Below are 12,360 nucleotides of genomic sequence, written 5' to 3'. Positions count from 1 at the left end.
GCTGTACTGCAGGATTGCTGTCCTTTTCCTTTGAGGGAATCGTGGAACTGTGGAAGAGGCAAGAAAAAGCAAGAGGTGACAAATATTTGAAGGAATCTGCAGTTCGTGTGCCCTTGAAATTGTATTTTACACACACAGTTCTCATCAGCTTGGTCAGTGAAGTAGAGGACAGTAGAGGAGGAGGGTAGAGAGAAGCAGAGGAGGACATAACAGAGGGAGAAAGAGAGAGGGAGCTCTGCAGCAGGATCCCCACCGTGCTGAGCCCAGGACTGCGTGACTGGTCTGTGCTGGGTGAGGGGGAGGGGAGGCATATCAGTGCAACACAGCCTTACTGGATGAGTTGCAGCAGCAGCAGTAACACTAGCAGCATCTCATTTGTGGCTGCTGGGAACTCGGTCGCTAGAGCACGGCGCTCCCGCTCACACACACACACACAGGCGCTCCCAGCGCCACCGTCACACACACGCAGTGGCAGCCACAGCCGTCGTTAGAGCCTGGGCTGGGGCAGGGACCACTACTGTGACGACTGGAGCTACGGCGATAGCAGCTGCGGCACCATGGCGCAAGCCGCCAAGCAGCTACGCAAGAACAAGGACCTAGCGGAGCTCGCAGCTCAGGAGCTGAAGGATAAGGAGGAGGAGAAGAACAAGAAGAGGAATCGATCGAGGGACCGCAGACGCAAGGTATGGCTGACTGAAGATGGTGTCAATTTCTCTCTGTCTTTGTTCTCTCTCTCTCTGTTCCCCTCTCTCTCCTTTTCGTTCATTTCCTCCTTTTCTCAACCTGTCTCCCTCCCTCCATTGTACAGGACGGGTTAGGAATGCTTAACAATATAATTACACACACAGTCACGCGCACACACCCGCCATGTGTTAACCAGTCATGCACAGCTGCTCATGCACAGGTTGTGTTTGTTCAGTCAGACATGCCCTGCCCGCTTCTCCCCGGGAGGGTGTCATGCTCTTTACTCTGGTCTTTTCCCCATATGTCATTTCTCTTGGAGGTTGGAGTCACAGAGGGTCGGTGGCGATGTGGGGAGACAGGCAGGGATCCTCTGTCTCCCTCCACTCTTCCCCTCTCCTAATCTCCTAGCTGAGTCGTTATGTCCTGCTGGCTGGGTTTAATGTGCCTTTCAGGTTCTATTGTTTTCCCCTCCTGTGGATCTGCTGTAGTATGTGCCACATATCTCTGATAGGCTGGCTTTTATAGTCACTTTCCTAGATGAGTGTGTGAGAGACTGTTCATCCATCCTCGGCTGAGATGGAAAGAGTGATCTCTTCTCTCCTTCCCATATTTGCTAAGCTTAATATTCCTCCTATAAAGAACAGCCTGTTTTAATGTGAACCTCCCAGCTCTACCTGTGAGATTAAGGGTTAAGGATGTTCTCCAATAGGGTGCACTGCAGCTGCCTCTATCTCTTGAGTCAGTGTTCTGTGCTGTAGGCTACAGTGACATCTCCACCTGCTCCTTGAATTATCATGGCTCATTTGCTCATTACCTGGGTAATGATGGTGACATGACACCTCATTGTTGATGTCTTGTGTGTGTATTATCATCACTATAAGATAACGTGAGGTCGGTGTGAAGAGTTGTGGGATCTTGGAGAAGGCTGAGGATGGTGGGAGAAAGGGAAAGAACAGAGAGATATAGATGGAATAGCAGAGAGAGAGAGAGAGAGAGAGAGAGAATGAGAGCAGAGGAAGGAGCCATTATCTCCACGTGACGGTTGTTCATACCATGGCAAACAGTCTCAGCAATGTCAGGGGCGTCTTACATGGAGGATATCCTGTTCAGAACATCTGTCACAGGCCAGCTTTTATCTCTGACCTCCACATCAAAACCATCCAAATGAGAGACGGTGAAAGAGAGGGAGGAGAGAAGGAGAGGATACCTCTGCAATACCAATTAATAGCAATTGTTGGCTGCAATCATTTCAATACAACACACACATTTGAAAACATCATATTGCTTGCTGTATGCCAAGGTTGGCATTGGAATAAGGTTGAGACAGCGGCATAATTAATTAATGATAACCCTTCCATAATGTGATGATCTACCCTGTCAGTAGTCAGTATGTGTAAAAGAAAAGGTGTCTACACTACAATATCTTCATGCATACAGTGCATTCAGAAGGTATTCAGATCCCTTGACTGTTTCCAAATTTTGTTACGTTACAGCCTTATTCTAAAATGGATGAAAAAAAAAATCCTCATCAGTTTACACAAAATACCCCATAATGACAAAGCAAAACACGTTTAATTTTATATGTGTGCAAATTTATACAAATAAATCAATTAAATAACATATTTACATAAGTATTCAGACCCTTTATTCAGTACTTTGTTGAAGCACCTTTGGCAGCGATTACAGCCTCAAGTCTTCTTGGGTAAGACGCTACAAGCTTGGCACACTTGTATTTGGGGAGTTTCTCTCATTCTTCTCTACAGATCTTCTCAAGCTCTGTCAGGTTGGATGGGGAGTGTCACTGAACAGCTATTTTCAGGTTTCTCAAGAGATGTTCGATCGGGTTCAAGCCCGGGCTCTGGCTGGGCCACTCAAGGACATTCAGAGACTTGTCCCGAAGCCACTCCGGCGTTGTCTTGGCTGTGTGCTTAGGGTCGTTGTCCTGTTGGAAGGTGAACCTTCACCCTAGTCTGAGGTCCTGAGAGCACTGGAGCAGGTTTTCATCAAGGATCTCTCTGTACTTTGCTCCGTTCATCTTTACCTCGATCCTAACTAGTCTCCCAGTTTCTGCCCCTGAAAAATCATCCCGACAGCATGATGCTGCCACCACATTGCTTCACCGTAGGGATGGTGCCAGGTTTCCTCCAGACGTGACGCTTGGCACTCAGGTCAAAGAGTTCAATCTTGGTTTCATCAGACCAGAGAATCTTGTTTCCCATGGTCTGAGAGTCCTTTAGGTGCCTTTTGGAAAACTCCAAGCGGGCTGTCATATGCCTTTTACTGAGGATTAGCTTCCGTCTGAACACTCTACCATAAAGGCCTGATTGGTGGAGTGCTGCAGCGATGGTTGTCCTTATGGAAGGTTCTCCCATCTCCACAGAGGAACTCTGGAGCTCTGTCAGAGTGACCATTGGGTTCTTGGTTACCTCCATGACCGTGGTCCTTCTCCCCCAATTGCTCAGTTTGGCCGGACGGCCAGCTCTAGGAAGAGTCTTGGTGGTTCCAAACTTCTTCCATTTAAGAATCATGGAGGCCACTGTGTTCTTGGGGACCTTCAATGCTGCAGAAATATTTTGGTACCCTTCCCCAGATCTGTGCCTCGACACAATCCTGTCTTGGAGCTCTACGGACAGTTCCTTTGACCTCATGGCTTGGTTTTTGCTCTGACATGCACTGTCAACTGTGGGACCTTACATAGACAGGTGTGCCTTTCCAAATAATGTCCAATCAATTGAATTTACAACAGGTGGACTTACAATCAAGTTGTAGAAACATCTCAAGGATGATCAATGGAAACAGGATGCACCTGAGAACATCCTTAACCCTTAAGGGTCTGAATACTTGTGTAAATAATGTATTCCTGTTTTTTATTTTTAATACTTTTGCAAACATTTCTAAAAACCTGTTGACACTTTTTCATTGTGGGGTATTGTGTGTAAATTGATGAGGGGAAAAAAATACTTAATCAATTTTAAAATAAGGCTGTAACGTAACAAAATGTGGAAAAAGTCAAGGGGTCTGAATACTTTCCGAATGCACCGTATCTTCTCAATCATCACAATTTAAAGATCAGTTAGGGTTTTAGGTTGGCTGAGAAAAGTGGAGAAAGTATTATCAAATGTAGGGATGCTGTAGAATGTTTTGTGTGTTTTCATTGCAATGCATTGGGCTGTAGTACATTTTCCTATTTCCACAGGGTGTGGACTTAATACAATACTAGACTCAAGACCTGCTAATGCGTTGTGTGTGTGAGCACGTGTCCGTTTGTATGTGCAATTGTGCGTGTGTGTGTGAGATGACATGGCTTCAGGGTACCTCATTCCTCTTTTATATATCCTCCTGGATGCAGTCCTCTAATGATAAAACCATTACAATGTGAGCTCAGAGGCATTCACTCTCTCTAGTATTGCTTTGGCCTTGAGGATGATCTGTTCCTTCATAGGTGGAGGCACGAGATGACTAAAAATGACAAAATAAATGTTTCGGTGACCAGGGATGTGCACTGTCTTAGACCTTCTGTAAGTGGAATTCCAAGCTGTTAACATTTTGCATTAACATTTTTAGAAGCCTTGCTCAAACTGCTATGTACTGCTTGCATAATGGCTGTGCTATATCTGTGTGTGCCAATTGACCCTTCGCTAAGCCCTGCCTCAACCAATCACAGCACTCCGATGGATTGCAACTGTCGTCAAGTCTGACACCTCGGACAGGCTTGCTCATGTTTCAAACCTATGGAAGCCAAGAAGGGCTATGGCAAAAACTGAGAGTTTTCATCAAAAAATAAATATTTTAAATTAGGGATGCACGATATATCGGTAAGCATATCGGAATCGGACGATATTAGTCAAAAATGCCAACATCGACATCGGCCCGATGTCTAATTTAACGCCGACGTGCAAAACTGATGTCGAAGCTGACGTGCATACCTATATAACGTAGGTAGATGACGTAATGACGCCACGGAAAATACAGCGCTACACAGAACATAAGCAGAAAAATACTAAGCGCCAACTTCCAACAACTAAACAAGTTCAAGTTGAGCAGTCATTTGAAAGAGTAAGAACATTTCAGCGAGACAACTCAAAGGCAAAATCCATTAATGCCAAGATAATGGAATTCATTGCCCTTGACAATCAACCATTCTCTGTTTTTCAGATGTTGCCCTACCAGAGTTACACAGTATTGTTGAAACGCACATCCATGAGCTACTTACTATAGGCATCACTGCCATTAGCTTCACAACTGACATTTGGACCAGCGATGTTAGCCCCATAAGCATGCTGAGTCTGACAGCACAGTGGGTCGACGAGAATTTTGTACTGAGGAAAGCTGTATTGCATGCTCAAGAATGTGCTGGTTCTCATACCGCTGCTGCCATTTCAATGGCATTTGAGAACATGTTTGAAACTTGGAAACATGAACACACTCCTAGCTCCATTCAAACAACTGACTCGAGAAATAAGCTCATCAACTGTGTCTGCAGCAGACGTGATACCCTCGGTTATGGCATTGAAACACCTGCTCAACAAAACTGCCGACACAGACCGTGGGGTTAAAACTTGCAAAAGTACTCTACAAGAGGCTGTGAACAAGCGATTTGGTGGCATTCTCTCTGACCCTCTTTACTGAGTCGCCACCATGCTCGATGCTAGGTACAAGGATCGCTACTTCGATGCAGACAAGAAACAGGGTTTACGTTAAATGTTACAGACACAGCTGGACAAGAAGGAAATGGATACAGTCACAATGCGCACCGAGGAAGAGAGGCCATGGACAGACAGAGCTGAAACTTCACTGCTTGACATGTAAGATGAAATCCTGGTTGAGACTGAACAAATGAACAACGAAACATCACAGCAAGTAAGTGAAAGAAAGGTTTTGATTATGTTTTACTGGTAATGGGGACATACGTAAATGCCAACAAAACAACTTTTTTGTGTGTGTGTGTGTGTGTGTGTGTGTGTGTGTTTTTCAACTATTTAACTGTACTAGAATACTTTAAAGGTCGCACATGTCTTTTAATATCGGTTATCGGTATCATTTTTTTTGGCAAGCAAAATATTGGATATCGGTATCGGCCAAAAATACCATATCGTTGTATCCCTAGTTTAAATGACTAAATAATTTAACGGTGCGCTAGGGGTACATGCAACTATGAAACATGAAACAGAGCCTGTTGAAGTGTTTTTCAAATTATGAAATTATACTGTTTTCATTGTTTGCTAGCTTGCTGGTTAGTTAGCTCTCATTGAAAACGTTGCTAACGCTAGCTAGCCATAGTGAATATAACTTGTATTCTCCAGATGTATGTTAGCTAGCTAAATTGGCTTTATTAGGAATATAATTGTCATCTGTGTTCGACATCAACAAACGATTTGAGAGCACTTGTTCGCTCCAAAACTGGTCCAGGTTCCCAGGAAGCAATTGTAATGACAGTTCACCACAGCATACCCTAAAGTCTCCTGATCAGCAAGGGGTAGTCTGTGTTTAATCTCATTGTGAATTATAAATACAGTTTGAGATCATTGTGATGAGTCTTCTCCAGTGGTTTTACAGGGGAATTGGGCTTTCTGGGAAAATGTTGACCGAGGTTGCAACAGTAACCAAGGGGGCGGGGCTTAGCAAAGGGTCAATTAACTTTTGGGCTATAGTGTGGAGCGCTGATTACAGAAGTCTATCACTCACACTACAGAGCTGGTAGATGTAATCCAGAAAGCTCACTCACTAATAACCATGCATTGGGGTATTTAATTAATGTATACTTGTGGGGATTGCCCTGTATGGATAGGGCTACATTGAAATGTTTCTTACAGAAAAAATACGGAAAGTATATGCATAACCATGGTAACAATTAAAAGGGAACAGTTAGGAGATTATGGAGAAATAATTAGACTAAAGGTGAGGAGACAACAGTTTACCTGACAAGACTGAATCCAAACATTACACTGTTGATTTCATGTGCATTTTACATTTACTGTACCTTTCGCTGCATTTGTTGATCATGAAATCTGAAAATACTCTGGATACATTCAGTAGTAACATGATGAGAAAATTCTTGGAATATTTGGGGTAGGTGCAACATAAGAAAAACAATTAAAAGGATTTGAGTGAGAGGTCTAAGTGTTTTTTCCAAGTGGCCACACACCTCCACAGTTCCTGATTAATTTAAATACACTTTTGACTCAAAGAAGAGTCTTCAAATATACGTTTTTTTTAATCTCTCCTAGCTGTGCCATTGGGGAACTAGAGCAAGCACACTTGTAGTTGTTTTCTTTGGAACACAGCCCTGCATCCCCGCCTTTACACAATTGCTGTTGTTATTTAAGCAATCCAAAAACGTATAAATCACAATCTGGGTCAGGTGGGCATAATTTGAAAGCTTGTTCTATTGCCAACATGACTAGCTAAATTATAAAATAGGATCTTACAGTTTTAGGCTTTCAGTAGGCAATTCAGAGAAGCAGATCGTTATTTTGATGTGCATATAATGTCATGAGTGCATTCAAATGTATGGTCTGCGGCAAATTTTCTTCACAATACAATAAACATGGTCTCTTTCTGTTCAGGACAACCCAGGTTATAATGCCATGTCTTATTGTAACTGTACATCAAACATAGTGATCATACACTGAGCGTACAAAACATTAGGAACTTCCTAATATTGAGTTGCACCCCCTTTTGCCCTCAAAACGGCCTCAAAGTTTTGAAAGCGTTCCACAGAGATGCTGACCCATGTTGATTCCAATGCTTCCCACAGTTGTGTCAAGTTGGCTGGATACACAATCTATGTCTCAATTGCTTAAAAAGCCTTCTTTAACCTGTCTCCTCCCATTCATCTACACTGATTTGAAGTGGATAAATCCTCTTAAATGTAAAGTTCCCATATTTGGGGACCCTATTCAATTCAGTCTTGTATGAGAACGGTAGCCCCTATCTACAAAAGTAGGGTGTCTGTGGAAAGCTGAGAATCTTGGCTATTGATCTGTGCCTTAAAATGTTTGGTGACCTACTACCATATATGGGCATACAAATGTATAAGGGTAGGCCGAGCCGATGACCTCATTTCAAGATGGCTGCTACCTACGTTCCGGTTAGCATTGAAGTATAAACAAAATAAACACAGAATACGTTGATTCACACCGAAAGCCGGAACTCCATAGATTATGAGAATGTCTAATTTGTCTGCCTGTGACCTACCATTATTTATCACCAGCACCGAGAGTCAAAATATTTATTATACACAACGTTTTCATCTCACAAGGTTCGTCTCACAAGGTTATTTTACACAGCAAACATCTCACAAGGTAAGCTTCGATTGGGTGGGTATAATTTGTGGAACGTTCCAACAGGAATCTGTTCCAAAAACTTTGTAAAGTACAAGGTTGCCAACAAACAACGCATACAAAGTAACATGATCAATTCACCTAGCTAACTAGCTGCCGAATAGGCATCAACTCACCACGTAGCTTATTCATCATTTTTGTCCATAGGCTACCAGAGTGAGGACAGACGTTTTTCGGAATAAACGTGGTGAGTTTATTGAGTCTACCCATTATCTTATTTGGCCGTTATTCAACTTTGTATGCGTTGTTTGTTGGCATCCTTGTTATTTATGAAGTTTTTGGAACAGATTCCTGTTGGAACGTTCCACAAATTATACCCACACGCTTCGATGTGGTCTGTGTTTGAGCTATAGCTACATGGGGGGGTATGAAATTCATCCTTAGGTTGTTATTAACAAATCTAGCCTATTGTCAATGTTATCTGATGATGTATGACTTAATGGCAACATCGAATGAGTGACTATATCTTTGCACATGAAAAATATGATGAAAACATTTGGATATCCCCTGACACCACAACCGTGTTTGAGAGAGGTTGGTGTTGTAGAAATTTAGTTTTTATAGTGAACAATAACTTTTAGGCACATCCAGTGTGCAAAAACAGTGCAATTATCACATTCAGACACTTTGGAGAGGTTAAAGGGCACTTGAATGGACCCTGGATACCACATAACACCACAATGTTTGAGTGAGGTTGATATGGTAGAAATTGTGTTTTAATACTTAACAAATAGCATTTAGGGATTGCAACTATGTAATAGCACTGGAATGATCTAATTTACAGACATATGGCACTTTGGAGAGGTTTAGGGACACATGGAAACGTCCCGTGACCACACCTGACACCACTTACTAAACATCTGCCCATTTCTAGCTGTTAGGTCTATCAATTTTTTTCAGATATTTTCCCCATGTTGTGGAAGCCATCGAATGTGTTTCTAATAATTCACTTATATTTTGTCATGGAGATGATTTTCAAAATAAAAAACAAAAAAACAGTTATTTTGTGTGTGCTTGATCTTGTGTATTCTGAACTAACTCCAATCTTCTGATCATTTCGTCATAATCTCCCAGATGTATTTTTTCCAAATATACCACGTTTCAGAATCGTGTAGTTACACATGAATAGCAGTTACTTTTGGGTTTGTCTATTTAGGCAGAAATCTACATTTTGCCATTATATCTAAAGGGGACATCAATAAGGGATCACCTGGCCAGTCTATGTCATGGAAAGTGGAGGTATTCCTGATGTTTTGTACACTCAGTGTAAATGTTGACATATATTACATGAGTTTTATGATATGGAAATGTGAAGTGCACATTTAGACTCAGGTGTTTGTTTGCTTGTATGACATCAAAGTGGTATTTCATTCAAAATACACTGAACAAAAATATAAATGCAACATCTAATAGCTACAGTTCATGTAAGGAAATCAGTCAATTGAAATAAATTCATTAGGCCCTAATCAATGGATTTCACATCACTGGGAATACAGATATGCATCTGTTGGTCACAGATACCTTAAAAAAAAGGTAGGGGCTTGGATCGGAAAACCAGTTAGTATCTGGTGAAAAAAGGACGGACATCAGAGTATTTTTCAGTACACCAAAACGCAAAGTAAGAACCCTAGTAGCCTAATATCTCAAAGACTAGTTGATAAAATGTTCATAAGAAAGAAATGAAATTCTAATGGAAATGTTTCACAATGATGTCATTAGGCAGAGCAGGCAACAGATGGCACACAGACAGCAGAGTTGGGGACAGATATGCAGGGACAGACTGGCAGAGACAGGGAGTCTCAGGTAAGTTTGTTGAGTCTTTGTTTTGCAACATTATGAAAGGTTCTCAATTTTTTTGACTTGTAAAATAGGAACATAATTGGAAAATGCCATGGATACCCCCACTCTCAACTTAAACTGGTGACTGAACTAAGATTTGTTAAAGGCAATGGTATTGCTGTTGTGATTAGTTGTGTAGTTTTGGGTACCGGTAGTTAGGAGTATGGCAAACACCTTATTTCTTTGGTTCCTCAATATACATTTACCATATTAAACGTAGGCTATGTGTTACAGGACTACTTTTGGTGTCCCCCTCAGGAATTGCTCTTGAGAAAATTTTATGTAATTGTCCCCTCCAAAGTTGATATCAGATTTTCGCCCCTGGGGGCCATGCATTATCATGCTGAAACATGTGCGAAGTGAATGGCACGGCGGATGAAAGGCACGGCAATGGGCCTGAGGATCTCGTCAAGTTATCTCTGTGCATTCAAATTCAAATAAAATGCAATTGTGTTCGTTGTCCGTAGCTTATACCTGCCCATACCATAACCCCACCACCACCATGTGGCACTCCGTTCACAACGTTGACATCAGCAAACCACCCGCCTGCCATCTGCCCGGTACATTTGAAACCGGGATTCATCCGTGAAGAGCACACTTCTCTAGTGTGTCAGTGGCCATTGAAGGTGAGCATTTGCCCACTGAAGTCGGTTATGACGCTGAACTGTAGTCAGGTCAAGACCCTGGTGAAAACGACGAGCACTCAGATGAGCTTCTCTGAGACGGTGTCTGACAGTTTGTGCATAAATTATTTGTTTGAACAAACCCACAGTTTCATGAACTGTCCGGGTGGCTGGTCTCAGACGATCCCGCAGGTGAATAAGCTGGATGTGGAGGTCTTGGGCTGGCGTGGTTACACATGGTCTGCGATTGTGAGACAGGTTGGACGTACTGTCAAATTCTGTAAAACAATGTTGGAGGCGGCTTATGGTAGAGAAATGAACATAAAATTCTCTGGCAAAAGCTCTGGTGGACATTCTTGCAGTCAGCATGCCAATTGCACACTCCCTCAAAACTTTAAACATTTGTGGCATTGTGTTGTTTGCACATTTTAGAGTGGCCTTTTATTGTCCCCAGCACAAGGTGCACCTGTGTAATGATCATGCTGTTTAATCAGCTTATTGATACACCAAAGCTGTCAGACGGATGGATTATCTTGGAAAAGGACAAATGCTCACTAACAGGAATGTAAACAAATTTGTGGGCCTCCCGAGTGGCGCAGTGGTCTAAGGCACTGTATCGCGGTGCTAGCTGTGCCACTAGAGATCCTGGTTTCGAGTCTAGGCTCTGTTGCAGCCGGCCGCAATTGGGAGACCCATGGGGTGGCGCACAATTGGCCCAGCATCGTCCAGGTTAGGGGAGGGTTTGGCCGGCAGAGTTGTCCCATCGCGCACTAGCGACTCCAGTGGCGGGTCGTGCGCAGTACACGCTGACTCGATCACCAGGTGTACAATGTTTCCTCCGACACATTGGTGAAGCTGGCTTCTGGGTTAAGTGGGCATTGTGCCATGAAGCAGTGCGGCTTGGCTGTGTTGTGTTTCGGAGGACGCACGGCTTTCAACCTTTGCCTCTCCCGAGTTCGTACGGGAGTTGCAGCAAGTCCAAATCTGCCATTTTCAACTCGTATATGGGTATGAGTGTAAAGGTCTACCCTAGCCCAGTCGGCCGGAACTGCACAGACCATGGTGTTTATTGTGTGTAAGCATTCTGCCCTATATTCAGTCTTCCTGCTAAGCTGATATATGAAAAGAACAGCAGTGTATGTGCGTGAGCATGTTTACGTGTGTGTGGGGCGCAAACAGAAGTGTCCCAGATTTCGAGGGACCTGTGTGTGTCTGTATGCATCTCAGAGGAGTAGGCAGGATGAGGCAAGGTCGGGCTGATGTGTAAGCACCCCTCATCCCAGCCACCGCCATGCTGGAAGAACATTCTGAAACGGGAACATACAGTCTGCTGTCTTTATGACAGGTACCTGCAGTGTAAAACAGGTGCCAAGTAGAGGCATCAGTCACAGAGAGACAGATAGGGATGAAATTGCAGTTTATAGGATTGTATGAAATATTACAGTAAGAAGTTAGAGGTGAAGGTTATCCTCAGTGTAGGGTTTAGCCAGGTTTCAGCAGGGCTAATCCAAGATGGCCATCCCATCTACCATGCTTGCCTTTATTACCCAAAATCACCTGACTTTGATGGCTAGAAATATCAATCCGCTAGACGCCCATCTCGTTTAGTGCCAGCCATGTTATAATTCTTCAAATTCAATTAAGATCTTAAGTACCAGCCTATTAAAAGGCACCTGGGCCTTAACATGGTCTAACATTTCACTGAACATAGACTATGGTTGTCAATGTGGATTAAGGACCTTGTTCATCTCATCTATCAAATTTACCTGCAACCCTGATGATAGTGGAAGATGATGTTTACTGGGATCTGGTGACACATTTATCAAACACAACAGATCAATGAGACTTGTTCTGCTGACGGGTGGCTAATT

The 12,360-nt window shown here is 43.0% G+C and overlaps 1 protein-coding gene across 8 annotated transcripts in view; it reads left to right on the top strand.

Annotated features, from left to right (window-relative positions):
- The window catches only part of LOC115159615 (ankyrin-1), a 108,850-nt gene continuing 96,490 nt past the window's right edge, over positions 1-12,360 (top strand). For 7 of the 8 annotated variants that reach the window (XM_029709502.1, XM_029709501.1, XM_029709496.1 and 4 more), the window contains exon 1: positions 1-683. In XM_029709502.1, the coding sequence (XP_029565362.1) occupies positions 558-683 (126 nt within the window). In that variant the 5' untranslated portion in view covers positions 1-557. The remainder of the gene's footprint in view (positions 684-12,360) is intronic. The other variant, XM_029709504.1, reaches the window with a different exon arrangement.

This window comes from Salmo trutta, chromosome 23 (assembly GCF_901001165.1).
Source record: "Salmo trutta chromosome 23, fSalTru1.1, whole genome shotgun sequence".
Classification (NCBI taxonomy): domain Eukaryota; kingdom Metazoa; phylum Chordata; class Actinopteri; order Salmoniformes; family Salmonidae; genus Salmo; species Salmo trutta.
The sequence above is the reverse complement of the archived record's forward strand: the minus strand, read 5'-3'. Positions and strand labels throughout refer to the sequence as shown.